Source organism: Ranitomeya imitator, chromosome 3 (genome assembly GCF_032444005.1).
Source record: "Ranitomeya imitator isolate aRanImi1 chromosome 3, aRanImi1.pri, whole genome shotgun sequence".
NCBI lineage: Eukaryota > Metazoa > Chordata > Amphibia > Anura > Dendrobatidae > Ranitomeya > Ranitomeya imitator.
The window spans coordinates 799738385-799754019 of record NC_091284.1 but is presented as its reverse complement, the minus strand read 5'-3'; the positions used below and the strand labels follow the sequence as shown (position 1 = coordinate 799754019).

At 44.0% G+C, this 15635-nt stretch overlaps 1 protein-coding gene across 1 annotated transcript; it reads right to left on the bottom strand.

The window, feature by feature from the left end:
- Nucleotides 1–412: 412 nt before the first annotated feature.
- LOC138671773 (uncharacterized) lies at nt 413–3451 on the bottom strand. Its single transcript, XM_069759921.1, has 2 exons — nt 3404–3451; nt 413–1120 (listed from the first exon to the last, which is right to left on the bottom strand). Exons 1-2 carry the CDS (start codon nt 3449–3451, stop codon nt 413–415), a joined length of 756 nt encoding a protein of 251 aa, XP_069616022.1.
- Between the last annotated feature and the right edge of the window lie 12184 nt (nt 3452–15635).

Here is a 15635-nt window from a genome sequence, read left to right as displayed (position 1 = left end):
CTGGTTTGGGGTCTGCAGTTTTGGGATTCTGGTTTGGGGTTTGTAGTTTTGGGATTCTGGTTTGGGGTTTGCAGTTTTGGGATTCTGGTTTGGGGTTTGTAGTTTTGGGATTCTGGTTTGGGGTCTGCAGTTTCGGGATTCTGGTTTGGGGTTTGTAGTTTTGGGATTCTGGTTTGGGGTTTGCAGTTTTGGGATTCTGGTTTGGGGTTTGTAGTTTTGGGATTCTGGTTTGGGGTTTGCAGTTTTGGGATTCTGGTTTGGGGTTTGTAGTTTTGGGATTCTGGTTTGGGGTTTGCAGTTTTGGGATTCTGGTTTGGGGTTTGCAGTTTTGGGATTCTGGTTTGGGGTTTGCAGTTTTGGGATTCTGGTTTGGGGTTTGCAGTTTTGGGATTCTGGTTTGGGGTTTGCAGTTTTAGGATTCTGGTTTGGGGTCTGTAGTTTTTGGATTCTGGTTTGGGGTTTGCAGTTTTGGGATTCTGGTTTGGGGTTTGCAGTTTTGGGATTCTGGTTTGGGGTTTGCAGTTTTGGGATTCTGGTTTGGGGTTTGCAGTTTTGGGATTCTGGTTTGGGGTTTGCAGTTTTGGGATTCTGGTTTGGGGTTTGCAGTTTTAGGATTCTGGTTTGGGGTCTGTAGTTTTTGGATTCTGGTTTGGGGTTTGTAGTTTTTGGATTCTGGTTTGGGGTCTGCAGTTTCGGGATTCTGGTTTGGGGTCTGCAGTTTCGGGATTCTGGTTTGGGGTCTGCAGTTTCGGGACTCTGGTTTGGGGTTTGCAGTTTTGGGATTCTGGTTTGGGGTTTGCAGTTTTGGGATTCTGGTTTGGGGTTTGCAGTTTTGGGATTCTGGTTTGGGGTTTGCAGTTTTAGGATTCTGGTTTGGGGTTTGCAGTTTTGGGATTCTGGTTTGGGGTCTGCAGTTTCGGGATTCTGGTTTGGGGTCTGCAGTTTCGGGATTCTGGTTTGGGGTTTGCAGTTTTGGGATTCTGGTTTGGGGTCTGCAGTTTCGGGATTCTGGTTTGGGGTCTGCAGTTTCGGGACTCTGGTTTGGGGTTTGCAGTTTTGGGATTCTGGTTTGGGGTTTGCAGTTTTGGGACTCTGGTTTGGGGTTTGCAGTTTTGGGATTCTGGTTTGGGGTTTGCAGTTTTGGGATTCTGGTTTGGGGTTTGCAGTTTTGGGATTCTGGTTTGGGGTTTGCAGTTTTGGGATTCTGGTTTGGGGTTTGTAGTTTTGGGATTCTGGTTTGGGGTTTGCAGTTTTGGGATTCTGGTTTGGGGTTTGCAGTTTTGGGATTCTGGTTTGGGGTCTGTATTAGTTTATGGAATTTGAAGGCTGTATTCAGTTACAGGGTCTGGTTTATGTATAATATTACGGGATAGTCTACAATTATTTAGGGGGTAAAGTCTAATTTACAGTGTCTAGGAAATGCATGTTGGGGGTCTAGTGTGGGGTCTGCAATGAAGGAGTTGTCCAGGCTATCAAATTATGACGTACTGTGTGCATGCTGTCATAATTCTCCAGTATTCCTGATGCGAGTGGGCTGTCACGTGACTGCATGTATGCAATTTCACTTAAGAGAAATGAAAGACGCAGAAGAGAATCTAATCGGAACGTGACCACAAGTTACATGTGATCGTCTGCTCGCAACAGGAATATGGAATAATCATGACAGAGTGCGCACCAAACGATGTCCCAATTCGGCAGTCTGTAGTCATGTAGAGTGACTGCAGACATTCTTTCCAAGACTTGACAAACTCTTCACTTTAAAGGGTTCTGGTGTTCTGTATTAAGAGTTACTGGTCTACATTCTGCATTTATTCCTGAATTTGTATTCTGGGGTTGACCCTGGACTAGACATGAGTGGACCTTTCAAAATTCAAATTTGCTGACTTCGCTGAATTTTCACAAAAAATTGAATTTGAGGTGAATGAATTTGCGCTAATCACAATACTGGAAAGAAAGATTTTTTTTGAAAAATGCATGTGCGGAGGAAGAGAAAAAGAGAGTGGACCTCTCTCCTGTAGACAGGGCTGCCACAAGAAATTTCAGGACCTTGTACTGGCAAAATTTCAGACCCTCTTTAGAATCCGCTCAGGCACCACCTCAGCTTCACCTCTACTTCTCAAACCTTCCACAGGCCCACCACCCACTCTTGGAATAACTCCACTTATGCACCATGAACTCACCAATAACACATTATAGCAGTTCTCATCAAACACCATATCACATACATAGCCATCAGCTTTTGTTTTGGCTGAATTATTTATTAAGCCGCCACTATGGTAAGGTAGACTCTTTTGGATGGGGCCCAACTCTACTCTTAGCTATTAAACATTTCTTAAAATATCCAATACTCTTTTTAGGTACATTCTCATTTATTTTTCTTTAAGGGAATGTGTCACATACATTTTTTAAAATCACCAATAATATCACATACAATGGACCAATACCATCACACCATGACGAGACCACATATTACCACCACATAGTGACCAAAAAATACCATAAGGGACAAATAACACCACACCATGACGAGACCACATATTACCACCACATAGTAACTAAATAATACATACAAGGGACAAATACCATCACACCATGGCTGGACCACATATTACCACCACAAAGTGACCGAATAATACCCCATATAGAGGACAAATACCACCACACCAAGACCAGACCACATATTACACCACATAGTTACCAAATAATACCACATACAAGGAACAAATACAGCCACACCATGACCAGAGCACATATTACCACCACATAGGGGCCGAATACTACAATACTGATCATTAATAAAAAAAACCACAATGCTAATATTGCCATAAGTGCTATTATACACAGGGGCTCTGTACATAGTATAGAGTGTATATTGTCAGTGTACAGGTAATACAGGGATCACTAGTGACATTATACACAGGAGCTCTCTATATAGTGTTAGTGTACAGGTAATACAGTGATCACCAGTGAGATTATATTCAGGAGCTCTGTATATAGTATATAGTGAACAGGTAATACAGGAACTTACTAGTGATAATATATACAGGAGCTCTGTATTTAGTGTAGAGGTAATACAATGATCGCTGGTGACATTATACACAGCAGCTCTGTATATAGTGTCAGTGTACATGTAATACAGTGATCACCGGTGACATTATACAAATGAGCTCTGTATATAGTATCAGTGTACGGGTAATACAGTGATCACCAGTGTCAATATAAACAGGAGCTCGGTATATAATGTATAGTGTACAAGTAATAGTGACTCACCAGTGACACAAAGGAGCTCTGTATACTGTCAGTGTACAAGTAATACAGGGACTCACCAGTGACATTATACACAGTAGCTCTGTACATAATATACAGTGTATAGTGTCAGTGTACAGGTAACTCATTGACTCACCATTGATGCCTCTACTTGAAGTTCTTCATCTTCACTTTTCTTTTTCATTCAACCAGACTGCCATCACTTCTTCTAGCCATGACTCATTTCTGCAGAAAATAACAGTTGTCTAGAGCACTGTTTCTTCATCCAGCACAGACCGCCATCACTTCTTCTAGCCAGGACTCATCTCTGCAGAAAATAACAGAGTTATCTAGAGCACTGCTTCCAGAGCACATCCCCTACTTTTCCCCAACTTCTACACTGTCAGATGAAGAAAAAAGTGACATAGTGCCTGCACAGTAACAAGACCCCCCTCAATTCTTCATTTACTCTCCTCCATCTTCAATTCATCATAATTTCCTTTCCCCCACCCTTAATTCATCACTATTTGCTCTCCCCAACCCTTAAATCATAATTTGCTCTCCCCTACACGCTACCCTTAAATCATCCTCATTTGCACTTCCCCACCCCCCAGTCTCAATTCATAATCATTTGCTCTCTCACACTCTCAGTACAGCATCATTTTCCCTCCTTCATCTTCAATACATAATCCTTTACTCTTCCCCACCCTCAATTCATTATTTACTCTCCCCAACGCACAATTCATGATCATTTACTCTCCACCATCCTCAATTCATCATTGTTTGCTACCCCCACACCCCACCTGCAATTCATTATTTGCTCTCCCCCACACCCCCACTCTCAATACATCATTTGCTGACTGACTCTGGCCACCACCCTCAATTCATCATTGTTTGCTGTCCCTTCCCCTCACCCTCAATTCATCATTTTCTGTCCCCTATGCCCCACCCTCAATTCAACATTTGCTATAACTACCTTAAATTCATCATTTGCTTTCCCTCGTCCCCCATACTCAATTTATCCTTTTCTATCGACACCCTCACCTAATTATCATTTGCTGACTATCCCTTACCCTCAATTCACCATTTGCTCTCCCAACCTCCCACCTTCAATTCATCATTAGCTTTCCCTCACCCTGCACCGTGAATTCACCATTTTCTCTCCGCCACTCTCAATACATCATCATTTACTGGCTGTTCCCTTTCCCCCACCCTCTATACATCACTTGCTGACTGTACCCCATCCCCCACCGTCAATACATCATCTTTTGCTCCCCACACCCATTTAATTCATTTTATTAAAAAAAAAACTTATCTATCATACAATCCACTGCAGCTCCACTTCTGGTAGTCAGCGGCGTGCGTATATGTTGGCACCTGCGCCATCAATATGGCCTCGATCATGAGGATATAGAGGGGTACCAGGCGCTTAGAGATCTCCTTAGAGAAAATGACAGAGTCCCACAAGATGGAAAAGGTCCATTCACATCCTTGAAAAGCAAAAGTACTAGGATGCCACCGCAGGGCAATACTAGTAATATCAATATTTTTGCATTACTGGTGGAAAGGGACCTTAGAAAACTAAACAATCTGGAGTGGAAAAAAGTGGTAACATGTCAGAGGATGAATGTCTGGCCCTGGATACCCTCAAAAGGAATGAACAGATAATAATTAAACCCTCAGACAAGGGGGGAAATCTGGTCATTCTAAACCATACCGAGTATCATTCAATGTGTCAGTCCATTTTGAGTGACAGAGAAACATATGAGATCCTATATCGTAGCCAATTGGGGACCTTTGGGGAAGAATTGAGAATATTACTAGAAGGGGCCCTCTCCCAGGATCTTATCTCTAAACAGGAGTATGACTTTTTGTTACCCAAGTATCCACTCACGGCCACTTTTTATGCACTTCCTAAGATTCATAAGGGGCTGAATCCACTAAAGGGACAATCCATAGTGTCGGGAGTTAACTCCCTATTACAGAACTGTGGAATCTATGTGGATCAAATTCTACGTCCCTTTGTAGTGGCCACTCCGTCATACCTAAGAGACACGGCAGATCTGCTATTGAAATTAGAGGGAATACACCTGGAGGAGGAGTACTGGTTGGCATCTATTGATATAGAGGCCCTATATAGCAGCATACCACACGAGGCAGGGATTAGAGGGGTATAATTTTACCTACAACAAAGGTCGGTGGCGTGCAGAGAGCACAATACATTTATACTATCCCTTCTAGAATTCACGCTCACCCATAACACCTTCACGTTTGATGGAAAACACTACCACCAGCTCAGGGGCACTGCGATGGGGAGTCCCTGTGCCCCATCGTATGCAAATTTGTTCCTGAGCTGGTGGGAGGAAACGGTGGTATTCAGGGGTAAATCTGGCTGGTGGCAGGACTCTATTCTAGTTTGATATAGGTTCATAGACGACGTGTTTCTAATATGGACGGGGACAAGAGAAACATTTGGGGACTTCCTAGGGGACCTGAATCATAATGATCTAGGTCTCAGATTTACATCAGAGATTCAAAAACGGGAGCTGGCATTCCTGGATGTTACCATCAGAAGAGGATAGAGGCGGCATATCCACGAGTATATACCGGAAGCCGAACAGCACTAATAGTCTCCTGCACTGGCAAAGCCATCATCCGGCCTCCCTGAAAAGAGGAATACACAAAGGACAGTTCCTGAGGCTAAAAAGGAACTGTTCCAGAAATGATCTCTTTGACAGGCAAGCAGGGGATATGTACAGGAGATTCAGAGAAAAGTGATACCCGAAGCATGTACTTGATACTGCTTTTGAGCATGCTAAAAAAACGGACAAAAACTTCTACAAAATAATGGGGGAAATGAGGAAGGAAAGGAGGACATTAGGATAATTGGTACGTTTGATATAAGGCATCAAGAGATCCGAAAAATATTGCTTAAACACTGGGACATCATTAGACTGGATCCCGAACTGAGTGAGGTGGTGGGAGAATACCCCAGCATCACTTTCAGGAAAGGAAAGTCGCTCAGAGATATGCTTGTACATAGTCAATACAGAAGGCCAGAACCAAGTGGCACTTGGCTAGACAGAAAGCCATGCGGCTTTTTCAAATGCGGTAACTGTAGCATGTGTAGATGGATGGAACCAGGGAAATCATTCCGTAGCTCGGCCACACGGAGAGTATACTATCAGCGAAACTTCTCCAACTGTAAAACTACAGGGGTAGTATATATGGCGATATGCTCATGCCCGAAAGATTATATAGGCAAAACAAAAAGGGAATTTAGGAGAAGAGTGGGGGAGCATATTGGGGAAATCAGAAATAACCGGGACACCCCATTAGCAAAGCATGTACAAACCCATCATGGAGGAGATATAAAAAGTGTAAACTTTACTATCATTGAAGTGGTAAACATTAACCCCAGAGGGGGTGATGCAGATAAGACCATTTTAAGGAGGGAGTGCGAATGGATATTTAGAATGGGGAGCCTTGAACCTAAAGGGCTGAATGATCAACTCTCGTATGCCTGTTTTTTGTAGTCTAGTCAAATTAGGAGAATTAGTGAGTGGTCATAACCTCAAAGCCGTGCATGCTTCTAACTTTTGGTTGTAGCCACCCGCTGCAATAGGGGAGCTGTACAGATCAGTGTGCAATATTTGTATATGTATCAATACTCCGCTTCCCCACTGCCGACAATAAATCCGCATAACCCTCTAATCACATCACTATGCCTCCTGCGGGCAGATACACCCGGTTTGGGGCATCAAAATGGGTGTTCATCAGCACTACTATCAGGGAGATACTGCGAGTGCCACCTATCAGCCATGGAGTTATGTGATGATGTGTATCAGGTCATCACAAATGCAAGCTGTAATGGGAAAAGAGGCTGTGAGGTCCCCCTGCATAAGGAGGAGATGTCTGGTTAATGATAGCCATGCGCATGCGCTAATGATTTACAGCGGTGTGCTTTGGTTGGAATTTTCGGACATAAAAGTATCTATGAAATAAGGGGGAGATAAATACTCTGTTCAAAATGAGGTCCGGCCCCAATATCCCATAGGGGAAAGTAAAAAGATTGTAATGCACCAACTCACCGCTACGGTGTATGTGCAGGAGGTGTGCAGGCGCAGTATATACCGGGGGATGTGCGCAGCTGCGGGCACCACTGCTGGATCCCATACTTCAAGCTGGAAATCTGGAGTATGCGCAGTCTGCGCACATGAGAAGTGTTATGACCTGGTGGTCAGGACAATAATGGACCTGGTGGTTAAGAGCACACGGAATGACCTGATAGTTACTGATAATAAGGACGAGCTCCGAGACGTGGGAACTCTGCTGACCGCAATCCCTAAACCTATCAAACACACTAGAAATAGCCGTGGATTGCGCCTAACGCTCCCTATGCAACTCGGCACAGCCTAAGAAACTAGCTAGCCCTGAAGATAGAAAAATAAAGCCTACCTTGCCTCAGAGAAATTCCCCAAAGGAAAAGGCAGCCCCCCACATATAATGACTGTGAGTAAAGATGAAAATACAAACACAGAGATGAAATAGATTTAGCAAAGTGAGGCCCGACTTACTGAACAGACCGAGGATAGGAAAGGTTACTTTGCGGTCAGCACAAAAACCTACAGAAAGACCACGCAGAGAGCGCAAAAAAGACCCTTTGCACCGACTCACGGTGCGGAGGCGCTCCCTCTGCGTCCCAGAGCTTCCAGCAAGCAAGACAACAAATTAAATAGCAAGCTGGACAGAAAAATAGCAAACCAAAGAAATACAAGCTGGAACTTAGCTTCTGATGGGAAGACAGGTCACAAGAACGATCCAGGAGTGAACAGACCAATACTGGAACATTGACAGGTGGCATGGAGCAAAGATCTAAGTGGAGTTAAATAGAGCAGCAGCTAACGAATTAACCTTGTCACCTGTGAAACTCAGAAACACTCACCAGAGGAAGTCCATGGACAGAACCAGCCGAAGTACCATTCATGACCACAGGAGGGAGCCCGACAACAGAATTCACAACAGAGAAGTGACCCGGAAGTAGCGCGAGCTGCTCAGTACATGCACCGGAAATGAAACGACAGCGGGGACCCGGACGCCACATCGGCGTTAGTGGAGTCCTCTGCGGGTCAGCGGGAGCATGCGCGGTCGGATCATACTCACCGTAAACGCACAGGTAGGGGGTTGGGCATATGGTTTGCGGTGACTGCGGCAGGGGGGGGTTTAAAAAGCATGGGACTTGAGGGCTGGTTAGCCATGACACCGCATCAGGACACACTGCATCAATGAATCTTGCCTCCTGAGGAGCCTGCAGAGGGCGAAACGCGTAGAGGCGCTGTGGTCTGTGGCAAACTACGTACAGAGGGAGACAAGTGTTTGAATTATGGTATTGGTACATGTGGTCGCACATTTGTGCATTCCTGGGTGACACTGTTCAATTGGTTCAGCCATAGTTGGTGGGACTTGCCATGACTGGTGTAATGAACCTATAAAAGACTGTGCCCCAAAAAGGACTCCCTAATAGTACGTCAATATCTGTTTGCCTTATGTGTTCTTTACATTTGTTTTTATTTATGGGGATTTAGTATTCCTTTAGTGCAGGAGTATCTCTGTCTAGCCTGCAGTGGGCCCTAGGCTGTGGGTAGTGGGTGCCCCGTGGCTATCATAGGGTACATCAGGACATCCAGGGACAGCCGCCGCGGAGTGGGGGCGCCAGAACGTTTCCCTGTAGGGTGCCAACCTCCACAGTTAGGCAGGTTGTGAGTGCAGTACTCACTAGGGATACGTAGTATACCCCATTTTTAAACTTAGTGTTGGTTTTCTGAGCACATTTTTTAGTTTTTGTCATTTTTGTCCGTTCTGTGGTGTGAACCAACGTGTAGGTTCAATTAATAAAGATTTACAATTTTAGGATAGTTTATGATATTATAGTTGAGATCCTATTTGGCATTATATTTTTTCTATATATCACCTGCGCGATGATGCAATTACTAAGGCGCCGTCCTGGCCCTTTCTCTTTGCTTCTACTCACCGGTCTCCAAACACCAGTAAGGGTAGTAATGCCCTAATGACAGCCCTGCCTGTAGAGCTTACACTCTACATGAGAAAGAAAGTACTCTGCTGATCATAAGAGCTTACACTCTACTGGAGAGAGAAAACCCCGTTGACCATAAGAGTTTAGACTACAAAAGAGAAAGAGGACCCCGTTGACCATAGGAGCTCACATTCTGCAGAAGCAACAGAAGAGAGAGGACCCCGCTCACCATAAGGGCTTACACTAAAGGAGAAAGAGGACCCAGCTGACCATAAGAGCTTACACTCTACAGAAGAGAAAGGATCCCCACTGACAAACAGAGCTTATACTCTAAGGGAGAGAAAGGACCCTTGCTGGCCATAATACATAAACACTGGAAACCGCTAATCTGTGATGGCCCAGTTACTGACCCCACACTGTACAAGGTGTGACAATCTGTAAGATGTCATAGCAGCAGGGCATTATGGGGAGGCCCGTGCGGCAACACAAAAACACATTAGCCTACTCTCTGTTGCTTCAGCATTGTGGGAAATGGTGCCAGCCAAGGGTTTTTATTTCTGCAAATTGATTCTTATCAATTTCTCATGAAACTCGACAATAACTCGATCCTTTGCCAATCAATCTGCTCATCCCTAGACTGGATTTATTTATGTGTATGCTCTTGGGTTTCAATTTATTTATGGATCTCATCTATGGTGTGAAATATTTTGGGGGATTGGAGTGTGGATTTATCTGCATTGCTGTTGAACCTGGGCATGGCTACAGAGGTGAGGAGCCAAATATGTCTCAGCAGTAAGCCCAGCAAAGGTCTGGAGAAGTCACCATGGTGGTCTAAGATAAACAGAGATTAACCCCTTTCTGAAATCAGACGCAATAACCCGTCCATATGCCCTGGGTTTATCTGACCTAGGACGGATTATTACATCATTGCGATTGCCCGCTCACACGGGCTGTGCGCGGGTAATAGCCCCCGGGTGTCACCACTCCCGGCACTTTAACCCCCTAAATGCTGTGATTGAATCGCTAGATGACCAGCTCTGCCCTCACCTATTGTATCCTCACCCATCCCTTGTAGATTGTGAGCCCTCGCGGGCAGGGTCCTCTCTCCTCCTGTACCAGTCGTGACTTGTTTTCATTAAGATTATTGTACCTGTTTTTTATTATGTATACCCCTCCTGACAAGTAAAGCACCATGGAATAAATGGCGCTATAATAATAAATAATAATAAATAATTGAACGCGATCGCAGCACTACGGGATCTGGCAGAGAGATGACAATCTCTATGCCTTTGGATCAGAGACCCCACAGTGTCCTGATGCAGGGTCCCGATCTTTGCCATGGTGACCCGATGTCGTCATGATGACATCTGGGTCACCAGAGCTAGGAAAATTGCAACTTTCTCTGCCATTGATAGTTTATACAACATGGGGATGCTGCCACATCCCCATGCTGTACATACTCATGCTGTGTACAAGCAATCAGCCTGCAAAAAATGATAGTCCCATAGTGGGACAAAGTAAGACGGTTAAAAAAAAAAAAAAAGAGGTAAATAATTGTAAAGATACTTTAAAAAAAAATCAAAAATAATGAAAAATCAAAAGATATTGTATCTATAAATATTTGTATATATATATATATATATATATATATATATATATATATATATACTAGCTATTGAACTCGTTCTATGCCCGGGTGGCGAGCATTTATATTGGTATATGGTCTCCATCCTGTCATGTGCTGCTCCATCCTGCGTCCCCATCCTGTCATGTGCTGCTCCATCCTGCATCCCCATCCTGTCATGAGCTGCTCCATCCTGCGCCCCCATCCTGTCATGTGCTGCTCCATCCTGCGTCCCCATCCTGTCATGTGCTGCACCCATCCTGCGTCCCCATTCTGTCATGAGCTGCTCCATCCTGTGTCCCCATCCTGTCATGTGCTGCTCCATCCTGCGTCCCCATCCTGTCATGTGCTGCTCCATCCTGCGTCCCCATCCTGTCATGAGCTGCTCCATCCTGCGCCCCCATCCTGTCATGTGCTGCACCCATCCTGCGTCCCCATCCTGTCATGTGCTGCACCCATCCTGCGTCCCCATTCTGTCATGAGCTGCTCCATCCTGTGTCCCCATCCTGTCATGTGCTGCTCCATCCTGCGTCCCCATCCTGTCATGTGCTGCTCCATCCTGCGTCCCCATCCTGTCATGTGCGGATCCTGTGCACACGCTACCTGATTCCTTTCTGCCGCCATTTTCTTGGTCCTCCTGCTGCCGGAATCGGCGCCTGCGCAGTCCATGCTTTCCGGCGCCATTTTCTTGAAGACACACTGCAGTGTGTCTTCAAGAAAATGGCACTGGAAAGCGTGGACTGCGCAGGCGCCGATTCCGGCAGCAAGACCAAGAAAATGGCGGCGGAAAGGAATCAGGTGGCGTAAGTAACAAATTGCTGTGGCATGAACTGCCACAGCATCATCAGGGCGCAATCATGTCCACGGTGTCCCCACGTCCGGGTTACAGATCATAAATGTCCCCCTGCTCCCGGCAGTCCGCGCTTTCCGGCGCCATTTTTTTTTCCTGACACTGGCTATAATGTAACGCTAGGAGCGTCGCGCCTGCACAGTCTATAAAGGCTTCGGACAGAGTGACGCTCCCAGTGTTATATTATTTATATACAGTGGGGCAAAAAAGTATTTAGTCAGTCAGCAATAGTGCAAGTTCCACCACTTAAAAAGATGAGAGGCGTCTGTAATTTACATCATAGGTAGACCTCAACTATGGGAGACAAACTGAGAAAAAAAAATCCAGAAAATCACATTGTCTGTTTTTTTTAACATTTTATTTGCATATTATGGTGGAAAATAAGTATTTGGTCAGAAACAAACAATCAAGATTTCTGGCTCTCACAGACCTGTAACTTCTTCTTTAAGAGTCTCCTCTTTCCTCCACTCATTACCTGTAGTAATGGCACCTGGTTAAACTTGTTATCAGTATAAAAAGACACCTGTGCACACCCTCAAACAGTCTGACTCCAAACTCCACTATGGTGAAGACCAAAGAGCTGTCAAAGGACACCAGAAACAAAATTGTAGCCCTGCACCAGGCTGGGAAGACTGAATCTGCAACAGCCAACCAGCTTGGAGTGAAGAAATCAACAGTGGGAGCAATAATTAGAAAATGGAAGACATACAAGACCACTGATAATCTCCCTCGATCTGGGGCTCCACGCAAAATCCCACCCCGTGGGGTCAGAATGATCACAAGAGCGGTGAGCAAAAATCCCAGAACCACGCGGGGGGACCTAGTGAATGAACTGCAGAGAGCTGGGACCAATGTAACAAGGCCTACCATAAGTAACACACTATGCCACCATGTACTCAGATCCTGCAGTGTCAGACGTGTACCTCTGCTTAAGCCAGTACATGTCCGGGCCCATCTGAAGTTTTCTAGAGAGCATTTGGATGATCCAGAGGAGTTTTGGGAGAATGTTTTATGGTCTGATGAAACCAAACTGGAACTGTTTGGTAGAAACACAACTTGTCGTGTTTGGAGGAAAAAGAATACTGAGTTGCATCCATCAAACACCATACCTACTGTAAAGCATGGTGGTGGAAACATCATGCTTTGGGGCTGTTTCTCTGCAAAGGGGCCAGGACGACTGATCCGGGTACATGAAAGAATGAATGGGGCCATGTATCATGAGATTTTGAGTGCAAACCTCCTTCCATCAGCAAGGGCATTGAAGATGAAACGTGGCTGGGTCTTTCAATATGACAATGATCCAAAGCACACCGCCAGGGCAACGAAGGAGTGGCTTCGTAAGAAGCATTTCAAGGTCCTGGAGTGGCCTAGCCAGTCTCCAGATCTCAATCCTATAGAAAACCTTTGGAGGGAGTTGAAAGTCCGTGTTGCCAAGCGAAAAGCCTAAAACATCACTGCTCTAGAGGAGATCTGCATGGAGGAATGGGCCAACATACCAACAACAGTGTGTGGCAACCTTGTGAAGACTTACAGAAAACGTTTGACCTCTGTCATTGCCAACAAATGATATATTACAAAGTATTGAGATGAAATTTTGTTTCTGACCAAATACTTATTCTCCACCATAATATGCAAATAAAATGTTAAAAAAACAGAGAATGTGATTTTCTGGATTTTTTTTTCTCAGTTTGTCTCCCATAGTTGAGGTCTACCTATGATGTAAATTACAGACCCCTCTCATCTTTTTAAGTGGTGGAACTTGCACTATTGCTGACTGACTAAATACTTTTTTGCCCCACTGTATATATATATATATATATATATATATATATATATATATATATATATATATATATAAAGTACACATATTTGGTATTGCCGTGTCCGGAACGACCCGACCTAGAAAACTGTCTCACTAGTTCACCCCTTTACTGAAGACCACAAAAAATAAAGCATTGCTTTTTGCCTTGTTTTTTATTTATCGTCATACTGCCGAAGAAAAAGTGGAATAAAATGCGATCAAAAAGAAGGATATAAATAAACCTGGTACCACTGAAAACGCCATCTTGTCTCGCAAGAAACAAGCTGCCATACAGCTCCACCAGTGGAAAAATAGAAGAGTTATAGCTCTCAGAATAAAGCAATGCAAAACTAATTATTTTTTCTAAAGAAGTTTTTATTGTGTGATTGCCAAAATTTAAAAAAACGATATAAATGAGGTATCGCTGAAATCATACTGACCCAAAGAATAAAACTGCCTTACCAATTTTACCATGCATGGAATAACCCCCCTGCAAAAAAAAAAATTCCTGAATAGCTGTTTTTGCTTATTCTCCATCACAAAAATCAGAATAGAAAACAATCAAAAAATATCATGTGCCCGAAAATGGTACCAATAAAAACATTAACTTATCCTGCAAAAGACAAGCCCTCACATGACTCTGTGAGCCAAAATACGGAATAGTTATAGCTCTCAAAAACTATTTTTTGTGATAAATAGTGCCTTTTAATGTGTGACAGCTGCCAAACATAAAAACCAGATATAAATCTGGTATTGCTGTAATCACACCAACCCGAAGAAAAAGTCGCCTAATCCCTTATACCACACGAGGAACAGCAGTAAGGCTCAGCGCACATTTATCCTGTGATCTACGGTGAGTGCTTGCACCAGGGTTTCCATGTAAATCTCTGAAATACGTGATTCATATGGAACCTCTGGCAGGAGATTCCCTATAATGAGGCAGATGGAGGCGCTGTGGACGCCGTCTGATCTGTGATCCGGCAGTGTCTGTCTTTTTAGGATTACATAAAAGTGCCGTCTGCCAGTTTTGTGCACTTTTAAAAGAAGGACAACACTGAACAGTGGAGTCCAGAGTAACTCTGATGCCTCATAATAATGAATGGATCCCTCGGGGGTTTCATCTGAATCATGTCACTCAGAGATTTAGATGGAAACTCCAAAACGTTATGTAAAAAGTTCTCAATAAAACATTCAACTCAATCCACAAAAAAAGCAAGTCCCCACTCAGGTCTGTCATCTGTTAACAGAAATATAGGGGCTTTCATGCTACTGGTAGTACAAAGGCTCTAGAAAAGGAAAATGGCTCCTCACCCGCCAAAAGAAATTGAGCTCCAAAATCCAAATGTTCCCCTCCCTTCTGAGCCCCATTGTGCCTAAACCACATATTGCATCCACGTTTGGCATTTCTGAAGCGATGAGAGCCCGCCTAATTTATGGGTGCATGCCTCTAGAAGAACGGGCTGGGCATAACATACCGGTGACTGCAACGTACTGGTGTTTGCAACATACTGGTCACTACAGCGTTCTGGTCACTACAACGGCAGTTTGCAATTTTCACTCGGAAACATTCATTGCTGCTAGTTTCTGGAAAAAACCCATGGAGTCAAAATCGTCACTACACCTGTAGATAAATTCCCCAAGGGGTATGGTTTCCAAAATGAGGTCACTTGAGGGGAGATTCTGCTCTTCTAGCAATTAGGGGCTCTGTATATGGAGTACTCAAACTGTTCTAGGATAATCTGCGCTCCAGGAGGCAAAGAGCGCTCCGTTCCTCCTGAGTCTCTCCGTATGGCTAATTAGTACTGTACAGCCACATATGGGGTATTGCCACATTCAATGGAAATTTTGGACAAATTACAACGTATAAAATGGCATTTATAGAAGCAAAAACCAAACAAATACATTATGTTATGTATAAAGTGAGGGCTTTTATTTGGTGTAATGTTCAATTACATGAATATATTCAATTTATTCACAGTTTTGAGTTCCAGTAGCCATCAAAATTTAATCAACGATATCTCAAATTCATAGCGAAAGTACAAAGTAGTTTTGATCAACACATCTTCTTGTCAAGATGTTA

Excerpts from the sequence above, each read along its gene's own strand:
- LOC138671773 (XM_069759921.1), bottom strand. The coding sequence starts at position 3,451 with ATGAAAAAGAAAAGTGAAGATGAAGAACTTCAAGTAGAGGCATCAATG. Across the intron at positions 1,121-3,403 it reads TTCAAGTAGAGGCATCAATG|AATCCCAAAACTGCAAACCC; the intron begins GTGAGTCAATGA and ends ACCCCAAACCAG.